The following is a 12,153-nucleotide window of genomic DNA, read 5'->3' on the forward strand; positions in this document are numbered from 1 at the left end:
GCGAAGGAGATGTCATACCCGCAGTCCTCCAGTTTGTGCTTCGTTGAAACTCAGAAGTCCGCTATTATGATCAATGTTGTCGTGATTGTTGTTTATCATCGATATCAAATCAATGGCTGAAGATGTGTACCATATATTTCTTTTGTTTTTATTTCCAGTGGAGTAAAAAAAAGGAAGATGAAAGAGAAGAGAGGATCCTTGAAACATGAGGGGGAGAAGAAAAAAAAATGAGAAGGGTAATTTGGGAAAAGGTGTACAGCGTTGAGCAAAATGCGTACTGCGAAAATCAACACCCTTATTAAAATTACTCTTGCAAGAAAAACTGTAACAAAGAAGCTACCATATAAGAATAATAATAGAAAACGATCAATGCAAGTGTTGAGCCCAAGGAAGGTATTTTAAATTTCAAAAATCAATTTTTGATTTCAGTTTATGTGTTGTTGTTTTGTGGTTATTTTAGGGGTTGTTGTTCATTTTTTGTTGATTATAGTTGAAATTTTTGCTTGAATGTGCATAAGAATCGTAATAGGATTTGTTGTTAATTTGGAGTTTTTGGTGTTTTAATTCTAGTATTTTCATTTTTAAGGATTTTTTGGTGTTTTAATTTTGGTTTGTTTCATATCCTATTACATTTCAACTTAGTTTAATATGGTTCATAATGTTTATATACTTGGACACTTTGTTATTATTTGTGGATATAACTTAGTTTGATTGATCATTATTAATAAACATATAACTAAGAATGATAATATATAGAATTAAACTGTCAACAGAGTGGTCGGCTTAAGGAAGTTCTTGATTAGTGTAAAATGTAACAAATTATCAACTGTCTGTGACTGTTTTTGACTTATGCATATATGGTAACATATTATATATATCTGGTGGCAATTTACACTTGTGAAGTCTATTTGTGAAGTATATCTTGTGACAAATATCTTTGAAAATGTTGCTAAAGAGAGGTGGTTCCATATTCTATTACAAAGGTTATATTTGTTGCTACTTGTAGATATAACTTAGTTTTATTGATTATTGTTTTTTTTTTTGGGGAAATGGGAACATAAATAAATAAAGTGCGGAGTAACATATAAAATTAAACTCTCAACATGGTGAACTGTTTAGTAAAGTTGTGGAGTACTATAAAATGTAACCAGTTTTCAACTGTTTGTCATCATTTCTTCCAGTTGTATTATGGTAACATTATTCTCTTAACGTGGTGACATAATGTATATTTCGATATTTCCTGTCCAAATGAGTCTACAACTGAACCTGAACGTGTCATTGAGGATCCCAAGTACATTCAACGCTACACACGCATGACAATAAAAAGAGTTCAAAAGACCCTAGGTGATGCTGCAAAAGGAGGAGGTCGCGCCAAAAAACAATAGTTTGGGGTTTTGATGCACTTATTTTAGACATGCTTGATGGTGATCTTAAAACAGTTGTTAATTAAGTTGTATATAAAACTGGACTTGTGTTTTGGGGCACTTATTTTAAACATGTTACCATTTAAATCAGTATATGATGAGTTCCCATTTTGTGTCAATTTCACCTTTCTTCTATATGCATATTTCCCGATCACATGCGGGTTTTGACCCTTTTTAGCCCCATTTTGTAGCTTTAGCCCGTACTATGAGATTTGTGTGCCTCACTGCAGATTTTGCATAAGGAAGAGGGCTAAGGGAGCTAGCTAATGAACTTTCAAGGGTTGCGTAGAGAAGAAGAGCGGAGAGAAGAGAAGTAGGACTCCCGGCTGGTCGGCCGGCAGCCGGTCCACCGGCTGAGAGTCCCATTATACTTGCTTTGAAGATTGAAGAGCTGAAGGAAGTTTCCAAGCCGGCCAGGCGGAAGCCAGTTAACCGGCTGAGTGGAGCCGGTCCACCGGCTCGCCATACCTGATGATTTAATTGGCACCCAAAAAGTTCCAGCAGGTTTTCCGCCGGTGGTCAGCCGGCGGCAGGTTGACCGGCTCAGACTCCTTATCCCCGCATTTTGAACTTCCTTGTAATTTTTGACCTAAATAATAATTGTAAACTATAAATACCCCCTCCTTAATTCATTTTCGAGATATAACCCTAGATCTGAAAACTTTCCATATTTTATTGTAATCTTTCCTTAATCAAGCTTTAATCTTTCCTTAATAATTATTAATTACTTAGTAAAATTAGTTAGTATTAGTGAGAATCAATAGTTTACACTTGGTTTTTGAAGATTGTATTGGGAGATTTTGGAGGTTTTCCTTCATATTATTCAATCAAAGCAATCATCTTACTTTGTTGGTATATCTCTTCTCTTATTTACTTGTTAATCAATTGTTTACATTTTGTTTTGTCTCTTATAATTGCTATAATCATTTCCATGTCTTCTCTTTATGTTAATTGCTCTTCTTCTCTTATTAGCATGATAAATTCCAACATGAGTGAGTAGTTACCCTTCTAGGGTTTAGGGGGAGCCTAAATAGGATTAGTGGGCATGATTAGTTGATAGTTTTGAGTCTTTGGTGTAGGAATTTGTCTTTCTTAGCATTGCATACAAGGTGTTTGACGAATTGTGTGAGTGAAAGCTTCTGCCTTTTGTCTTAGTAGCTTAATTCCTCCTTTGAATGAAAGTTTGTTGGTGGTCTTGTTGCATGTTTTGAAATAATTGTTGCTCAATGAAAGTTGGTAACCGCCTATAGGACAAACCCTCACCTTAGACTATTTTAATCGACTTGTCGCCCATAGTTCAATTAGGTAACCCCAAAGACCCTAGTCTTTTAATCAATCGAACACATACTTCATAATACTTTGTTTAGTTGCATCAAGTAGTTAAATCAAAACCCTTTTTCTTTGTTTTTGACTAGACTTGACTCTTAGTTAGACTAAGTGGAAACCCCCGCCGTCTTCGTGTTCGACCCCGATTTACGACTAAATTGGGTTATTCTTGTTGGTGGTAAGTGTGTTGACCCTACCGTTGAAAACTTACCCATCAAATGGCGCCGTTGCCGGGGATGGCGTTAGGTTATGCTTAGTTTTATTTAGAGTCTTTGCTTTAGTCTTATCTCAATTTGTTAGTTTGCTTTAATAGTTGTGTGTTCTTTGTAGAGTGTGTGATTTCTTGCCTTCCCCTAGTGTGTAAAAACACTAGGAGACTTACGATTTGTCAAGTGTATGCATAGAAGGAACCATCACCAAGCTCTTCTCTTCAACTCCGACCCCGAAGTGCTTTTTAGAACCTTGAGGACAAGGACTCTTGAGAGAGTAAGGAATAATTCCCCTCAAGCAACCTTTGACCAACCCAACTCACACATCCCACAAAATTTTGATACCACAACCACAATCTAACCAAATATCACAATTGAGACTTTAATAGAAAATCCCTTTCATAACTTACCTATTCCAAATAGCCCACCTCAATCACCACCACATCACATGCAAAATCCTCCACCACAAATGGCTCTTAGAGATCATAAACGGCCCAACCATAATGATTCATGTAACCCCATCAATTTTGGCACCTTGGGCCCAAACAACTTTGAAATGTATCCCGCCCAAGTCGGGTTAGTTGAGAAGGACTTGTTTGGGGGACATATTGAAGAGGATGCCCATGCTCACCTCCGGAAGTTTAAAAGGAAAGTTTCAATGATGAAGAAGAATGGGGTGTCCGAAGACACTTTGAGAATGATGTTGTTTCCGTTTTCTTTAACGGGCAAGGCGGACCGATGGTTGAACATTCACCCACCGGATACTTTCACGACATGGGATGACTTGGCTAAAGCATTCATGGCCAAATACTACCCTTCATCAAAGACCGCCATGCTCCGTAACGAGATTCACACATTTCAACAAGAAGACGAGGAATCTTTAGGTGAAGCTTGGGACCGATACCAAGACTTGATTGCAAGTTGTCCCCATCGTGGAATACCGGAATGGTATATTACTCAAACATTCTTTCAAACTTTGCTACCAAGGACTAAGGAAATCGTAAATGCCTCCGCGGGGGGAGGATTTGATCATTTAAGTGATGAAGAAGGCATGACATTGATCAAGAAGATGGTAGATTCGGAGGCAAACTATGGTTCTAGAGGAAATATGCTAAGAAGGAATGGGAAGTTTCCTAAGGAAAACTCCTCCAACTCCGAGACAAATGCCAAGCTCGATTTGCTCACAAAGCAATTTGAGAAGTTTCAAAGAAATCAAGTGCACCAAACCGCGACCTCACATGGGCCACCCATGGAGGAAGTGGTTCAAGGTTCAAGTTGTGAACTTTGTGGAGGGAGTGGTCATACATATGACTTGTGTGCCAACAATTACAATGGTGCCTATGAAGAGAATGTTCAAGAGGTTAACGCTTTTCAAAGCTATAACAACAATCCTAGATCACCAAGGCCACCCTACAACAACCCAAACGTCTACAATCCAAATACCAATTTCTACCACCCCGATTTGAAGAACCACCCCAACTTTAGTTACAAAAGCACCAATGTTCAAAACCCTCAACATCTCCAATCACAAACCCAAAACAATCCACCCGGTTTTGCTCAACCAAGGGGAATTTTCCCCAACCCAAGAAATAATCCCGGAAATCAAAACCAATGGTCAAGCAACAATCAAACCCAAAACTATGGCAACCAACAACAAGGATACCAAGATTTTGGTGGAAACCAAAGCAACCAAGGGTTTTACCAAGGGAATCAAGTAAATCAAGCAAATCAAGGATTTGGGCAAGGGTATGCTCAAGGGTCTCAAGAACAAGGTCAAGGATCAAACTTCAACAACAATGGTCCTAGAGCTAACTTTCAAGGGGGACAAAGCAACAACAACCAAGGTTCCAACAATCGGTATAACTATGGGTTCCCTTTACCCATAGCCAACCAACCTTACCAAGAACCCCAAGGAGAGCTCCCTCAAAATGAGCTCTTGAAGATGATAAAGGGCATGCAACTCCAACATAGTCAAGAGATGGCTAACTTTGCCAAGGAAACCCAACAAGAACAAGCAAACTTGAGGGCTAACTTCCTTAAATACATGAGGGAAATGGAGTCAAGGATGGCCTCTCATGCTATGGCTAACCCTCAAAGGCCGCCCGGTGGTCTATTGGCTCAAGGACAAAGCTCCAAGGATGCCTCAAATAGCCACCATGCTCATGCGGTGGTGTTGAGGAGCGGTGTAGAGCTTGAGGACCCTTACAAAGACCTTGCGTTGGAAGTTGATGAAGATCTCAAGGGGAATGAGTTGGAAATGGATGGTGAAGAGGAAAGCTCACCCATTGAAGCGTCGGGTAAAGCTAGTGAAGACAAGAAAGGAAAGAAGGCTTGTGAAGATTTGTCTAGAAGAGGGATTCAAGTGGACAAGGATGTTGATGGATATGTGGAAGACCTCACTTATGAGGAAGAAGCTATTGAAGAAGTACCTTTGCCACATTCTAAAAAGGTAACAAAGAGTTCGGCTCCTCCAAAGGTATCTTCCAATTCTCAACTTGTTTCTAAAATTCCTTACCCCTCTAGAGCCATTAAGAGTAGGGAAAACCTCAAGTATGCCAAATTTTGTGATATGCTTGAGAAACTTGAGGTTACCCTACCCTTTACGGAAGTGATTATGAACATGCCAACCTACTCAAAATTTTTGAAAGATATTTTTACCAAGAAAAGAGTTTTAGGTGACCAAGAAATAGTGGCTATGGAAGAAACATGTAGTGCTCATATCCTTAACACATTGCCTACTAAACTTGGTGACCCGGGGAGCTTTTCCATCCCATGTGTGGTTGGCGGTGTTCCTATATCAAGAGCTCTTTGTGACTTGGGAGCAAGTGTTAGTGTTATTCCTTTGAAAGTTGCTAAAAGAATTGGCATTCAAAACTTGGCTCCCACTACCATGACTCTCCAATTGGCAGATAGGTCCGTCAAGCGCCCTATGGGGGTGCTTGAAGACATACCCGTCAAGGTCGGAAAGTTTTTAATTCCCGCCGATTTCGTTGTCCTTGATATTCCGGAGGATAGCCATACTCCCATCATCCTAGGTAGGCCATTTTTGGCTACCGGAGGAGTACTCATTGATGTGAAAAATGGGCGGCTAACCTTCCAAATTGAGGGCAATGGAATCGAATTTAACCTACCGAATATGATGAAAGGACCAAGGATGGAAAGATTGAGCACTATTGAGTTGGTAGAAAAGGTTGTACATGAGGTAGCCCGCGAAGAAGCGGAGATGGAAGAAGTTTTTCAAATCTCCTTGCATGATGAGGCCATGAAGGAGAACCATGAAGTTGATGAGGAACTATTGAAGAAAGTGGAGGGTTTTCTCCCTCCAAAGGTACAACTCAAATCCCTTCCTCCCTCACTCAAGTATTCTTTTCTTGATGAGGGGGAGGCTTTCCCGGTGATTATCAATGCTAACCTAAGTGAGCCCCAAGAGAAGAGGCTTTTGCAAATCTTGAAAAATCATAGAGGGGCATTTGGGTATAGCATTGACGACATCAAGGGCTTAAGTCCGAGTTTGTGCATGCATAGAATAGTTTTGGAAGAGGGGAGTAAACCCAAGGTTGACGGTCTTAGGCGGATTAACCCAAAGATGGTCGAAGTGGTAAAAAGTGAAGTGTTGAAACTTCTAGAGGCCGGTATTATATACCAAATAATCGATAGTAAATGGGTTAGTCCGGTACACGTTGTACCAAAGAAAGGGGGGGTGTAAATGGTTGAACAAGAGGATGGCAACACCCTACCTACTAGACCCGTGACCGGGTGGCGAATGTGTATTGACTATCGCAAGCTCAATGCCGCCACCCTAAAAGACCACTTCCCGATTCCGTTCATTGACCAAATGCTAGAAAGGCTCGCGGGCCATGCATAATATTGCTTCTTAGACGGTTATTCCGGGTTTTTCCAAGTTCCCATCCACCCGGATGATCAAGAGAAGACGACCTTTACTTGCCCAATAGGAGTATATGCCTACCGTAGGATGCCATTCGGGCTTTGTAATGCGCCCGGCACCTTTCAAAGGTGCATGATGGCAATCTCTTCTAATTTTCTAGAAAAAAGTATGGAAGTTTTCATGGACGACTTTAGTGTCCATGGAGACTCATTTGATCATGGTCTTGAGAATTTGACCAATGTTTTGAAAAGATGCGAGGAGCACAACCTCGTCCTTAATTGGGAAAAATGCCATTTTATGGTAGAGGAAGGGGTTGTACTCGGACACATTGTCTCTAGTAAGGGTATTGAGGTTGATGGTGCTAAGGTTGACGTTATAGAGAACTTGTCACCTCCTTCCAATGTAAAGGGAGTGAGAAGTTTTCTAGGCCACGCCGGATTCTATAGGCGTTTCATCAAAGATTTTTCAAAGATAGCAAAACCATTAACCTCATTACTCCTCAAGGATGCCACCTTTGTGTTTGATGAATTTTGTCTTGAGGCTTTTCATAGGTTGAAGAACGCATTGGTGACGGCTCCCATAATCCGGGCCCCGGATTGGAGCCTTCCTTTTGAGATAATGTGTGATGCTTCGGACTTCGCGGTTAGAGCGGTGCTTGGGCAAGTGGTGGATAGAAAGCATCATGTGATCTACTACACAAGCAAGACCCTTGACCCAACACAATGTGGCTACGCTACAACCGAAAAGGAGATGTTAGCTATTGTTCATGCCATTGAAAAATTTCGGCAATACCTTGTTGGGTCTAAGGTGGTGGTTTACTCTGATCACACCGCCTTGAGACAATTGATGGTTAAGAAAGATGCAAAGCCCCGACTCTTGAGATGGGTCCTACTTCTCCAAGAATTTGATTTAGAGATTAAGGATAAGGCCGGATCGGAAAATGTTATAGCCGATCACCTATCAAGATTGACCGTTGAAGATCATGGGATACAAGACAAGAGTGGACCCATCAATGAATGGTTACGGGATGATGGACTCATGGAAGTTAGCATCAAAACCCCTTGGTTTGCGGATCTTGCAAACTACATTGTGAGTGGTTTCTTGCCGGATGAAATGGAACAAAGAGAAAGGCGGAAGTTGAGGAATGATGCTAAGAGATACTTTTGGAATGACCCACATTTGTTCCGCAAGTGTGGGGATGGAATGTTCCGGAGATGTGTTTCAAGAGAGGAGGGCTTGGAGATTGTCGACCGAGTTCACAATTCGCCTATGGGGGACACTTGGCCACCTCTAGGACCATTGCCAAGATCCTCCAAGGTGGATTTTATTGGCCCTCCATGTTCAAAGACATCCACTACTTGGTTAAATCTTGTGATGCTTGCCAAAGGGTTGGGAACATTGGGAAGAGGAGTGAAATGCCCTTGACTAATATATTGGAAATTGAGCTTTTTGATTGTTGGGGCATAGACTTCATGGGACCCTTTCCCAACTCTTGTGGAAACGAATACATCTTGGTCGCGGTGGATTATGTGTCCAAATGGATTGAAGCGGTAGCCTCCCCCACCAATGATAGCAAGGTTGTGATGAAGCTTTTCAAAGGCACGATTTTCCCAAGGTTCGGAACACCAAGAGTAGTCATAAGTGATGGCGGATCTCATTCTCGCAAAAGTACTTTCAAAACTCTACTTGAATCACATGGAGTGCGGCATAAAACCGCCCTTGCCTACCACCCTCAAACTAGTGGGCAAGTGGAGGTTTCTAACCGCCAAATTAAAGCCATTTTGGAGAAAGTCACAAATAAGAGCCGGAAGGATTGGTTACAAAAGCTCCCGGATGTCTTATGGGCATTGAGAACCGCCTTCAAGACACCCCTTGGCACCACCCCATATAAGCTTGTGTACGGGAAAGCTTGTCATTTGCCGGTTGAGCTAGAACACAAGGCTTGGTGGGCTCTTAAGGAGATGAACTTTGACTTTGATGCCGCCGGAGAAGTACGTTTTCTCCAAATGACTGAACTTGAGGAATTGAGATTGGAGGCTTATGAGAGCTCCAAAATCTATAAAGACCAAACGAATAAATGGCATGATGGTAAGACCATGAAGAAAGAGATAAGTGTTGGAGACCTTGTTCTCCTTTTCAATTCCAAGATCAAGGTGTTTCCGGGCAAGCTCAAATCAAGGTGGTCGGGACCCTTTAAAGTGATGAAGATATTCCCCTATGGTGTCTTTGAGCTTTGGAGGGAGGAAGGAGGAACCTTTAGGGTTAATGTTCAAAGAATCAAGCGCTACTATGACGGTGATAACTAAAGTGCTCTATCTCGGGGAACCCCTCTCCGAGGAGAGGGCAAATTGAAACTCTTGAAGGTGATTTGGTTTGGTGGAGTTCCTCAAGAACCACCACTTGTACATAGCATGCATTTTAGTTAGCAAATGAGAAAATTGAAGGGATCGTACTTGGCAAGATGGAGTTGGTTTGAGGTTTGGAGAGAATGTAACCGACTTTGGAAGAGTTGATTCTTTATTTGTGCAACATTGATAAATTTTTGATGCTTGAAATCGTAAGTATTCCCAAGGGGGTCTGAGCCTGTGGGCAGGCGCCTGTCTATGACCGGCTCATAACCCGCTGTAACTTTTGGGGAAGATTCAAGTTAGCAAAGTGGGGAAAATGAGAAAGGGGGATCTCAGCCGGTCAACCGGCCGCCGGTCCCCAGACCGGCGGAAAATCCGCTGTAACTTTTTGGTTGCAAATATTGAGAAGGGACTCCCAGCCGGTCGGCCGGCAGCCGGCTCACCGGCTGAGGGTCATGGTGATGTAGTAGATTGGGTAGAATGACGAAGAAGGGACTCCCAGCCGGTCGGCCGGCAGTCGGCTCACCGGCTGAGAGTCACATCTATACTTAGAAAAATTTCGAAAAAAAAGGTCATAGGGTTCCAGGCCGGTCAACCGGCCGCCGGTCCCCAGACCGGCACAAAACCCGCTGTAACTTTTGAAGAAAATCGAATTTTTTGAAGGAACCCAGGCCGGTCCCCAGACCGGCCCAGACCCCTCCCGTGCTCCTTTAACTCTTCCCAACCTCTCATTTCTTCCTCACTTTATCAAAATCACCCTCTCTCTCTTCAAACTCTAACACACCTTCTTCATCTTCTCTTCACTTACTTATGCTTAAATCATCAAAAACATCATCTAATCCTCCATTTTTTTGTGATAAAGCTTCCTTTTAACCATATAATATCACTCCAAACTCCATTTTCATCATTAAAACACCAAAAAAACTCAAAAAATCGTCACTTCCAAGGCTAGGGTTTAAAAAATCCGAAAATCCATCTTCCTTTTTTTTGGTAAGTTCTTCACTCTAGCTTTCTTTATTTAAGGTTTAATTGTCCTTTTAAGCCTTTTTGGTGAAAAAATTGGAGTTTTTGATTTGGTTTAGTAAGGCTAGTTGGATTTTGGGGATTAATGGCACCAAATAAGAGAACTAGGGCGGATGCTAGCACTAGTGGATCAGAGATAGCTCGCGACCCGACCTTTCCGGAGGTTCAATTCATTTCCGAGTAACACAAGGTAAGATTTTCCCACCTAAAATCTAGTGAAATCATCCCTACTAAATTTATTTGCCGAAATACCTTGAGAAAATTAGGTTGGGATACCGAGTGTGAAAAATTGTTTAATGGGGTCGGGATGGGAGCTATGTATAAGCTATATCGCCAAACCTTTGCTAGAATCACACTTGAATTTTTGTCCTCCCTCGAGGTGGAAAAAAATAAGAACACAAGTAAAATAACCGGTATCTCCTTCCAGTTAATGAACAAGACTATTCAAGTGACTCTTGAGCGAATTGGAAGAATTTTTGGGTTGCCTTGTACGGGGAGCCACTTTCCCCCGACTAGGTATGATCAACAAGAATTGTGAAAAGCGATTTCCGGTGAGAATATTAAAGATGAGCCTAAGATGAAGGAGCACCATATTCATAGCCCCATTATCCGAACATGGCACCGCTCTATGGGTTGGACGATATTTGGGAGGCATGAGCCTCACAATATGCGTTCCGACGAGCTCTACATACTCGGGAGCTACCTTAGGCAACGCCCCGCAGCGTATCAAATCAATATTGCTCATCTCTTGATACTTCAAAAGCTTGGCAACAATATCCGCAACAATTCACAAATCGTGGTAAGGGGTTTGATAACCCAAATTGCTAAAGAGACCGTGGGGTTTGTGGAATCACGGAATCAACCGGTACAAGGGGTCACCATAATTGATAGTAATCATTTGAGCTCCCTTTTCTTTACCAAGTATGATTTCAATGACAAGAAGACTTACCTCTTGATTAGGCAGAACTTGACCTCTATTGCTCTCCCCAATGCCGATTTGGTTACTCTTGAACCGGACAAGGAACGTTATCTCCTTCCAATTGCAAGCACCGCCGCCCCTACCACACGGCAAGTGGCCCGTAGCACTCTCTCCTACAAAAGAAATACACAAGGACCTACTTAATCTTCTTACAATTATGATGCCTCACCCGAAACCGGCACTTCTTCCTCCGCCCAACCCTCCCAATACCCACCCATTGATCCGAAGATATGGGAACTCATGGAAGGCATGAACCTTGGGATTGGAAAGGTGCACTCCTCTTTAGAAGACTTCCGCACCCACGTCGACAAACGCTTTGAAAAAGTCGACGACTCCTTAGGCCGAGCACACCAAAAAATCGATCGAATCTACGTGGATCAAGCTCTCGGCAACTACCCCCTCTATGAAGACTACGCTTCCCGACGTAAGGTCCCACCCGACGGCCCTTTCCCCTCCTACTTCAACCTACCGGATGGAGGGTACACTCATCCGGGGATCCATGGAGGCCTCAACTTAAACCCCGACTACTATAGCTCCCCATCCTTCCAAACTAGTGGAGGATATGACTACAACCAAGGGGGTGGCTACGGTGGTTATGGGAGAGGGTATGATAGCCACGGGGGAGCGGGAGGCTACCACACCAACGTCAATGTGGATGCTCCATACGACCCTCATGCCAACCTAGGAGGGTATGTTGGTAGTGGTGGTGGACAAGGGGGTAGTGGAGGTATGCTCGGGGTGGAAATAAGCGGCTATGAAGGTAGTGGTTTTGATGTGGGAAATGATGAGTATGGCGGGAGCGGATTTGATGCTCCTAGAAGTGATTATGATGGTAGTGGAAGCGGTTTTGGAGACAATGGATATCAAGGCGGCTTTGATGATCAAAGTCGTGGTAAAGGTAAATGTGTGGTTAACGTTGATGATGATGAAGATGAAGATGATAATGACGATGAGAACC

The 12,153-nt window shown here is 42.5% G+C and overlaps 1 protein-coding gene and 1 non-coding gene across 2 annotated transcripts; one reads left to right on the plus strand and one right to left on the minus strand.

The window, feature by feature from the left end:
* Positions 1 to 3,791: 3,791 nt before the first annotated feature.
* Positions 3,792 to 3,898, minus strand: LOC141645033 (small nucleolar RNA R71). The gene has a single exon (XR_012544628.1). It is a non-coding gene; the product is annotated as a small nucleolar RNA R71 (small nucleolar RNA).
* Positions 3,899 to 4,937: 1,039 nt separating this feature from the next.
* Positions 4,938 to 8,270, plus strand: LOC141640707 (uncharacterized). Its single transcript, XM_074449390.1, has 5 exons — positions 4,938 to 5,509; positions 5,627 to 5,918; positions 6,150 to 6,375; positions 7,006 to 7,652; positions 7,767 to 8,270. Exons 1-5 carry the CDS (start codon positions 4,938 to 4,940, stop codon positions 8,268 to 8,270), a joined length of 2,241 nt encoding a protein of 746 aa, XP_074305491.1.
* The last annotated feature ends 3,883 nt before the right edge of the window (positions 8,271 to 12,153 follow it).

The sequence above is a fragment of the Silene latifolia genome, chromosome 2 (genome assembly GCF_048544455.1).
Source record: "Silene latifolia isolate original U9 population chromosome 2, ASM4854445v1, whole genome shotgun sequence".
In the NCBI taxonomy this organism is placed as follows: domain Eukaryota; kingdom Viridiplantae; phylum Streptophyta; class Magnoliopsida; order Caryophyllales; family Caryophyllaceae; genus Silene; species Silene latifolia.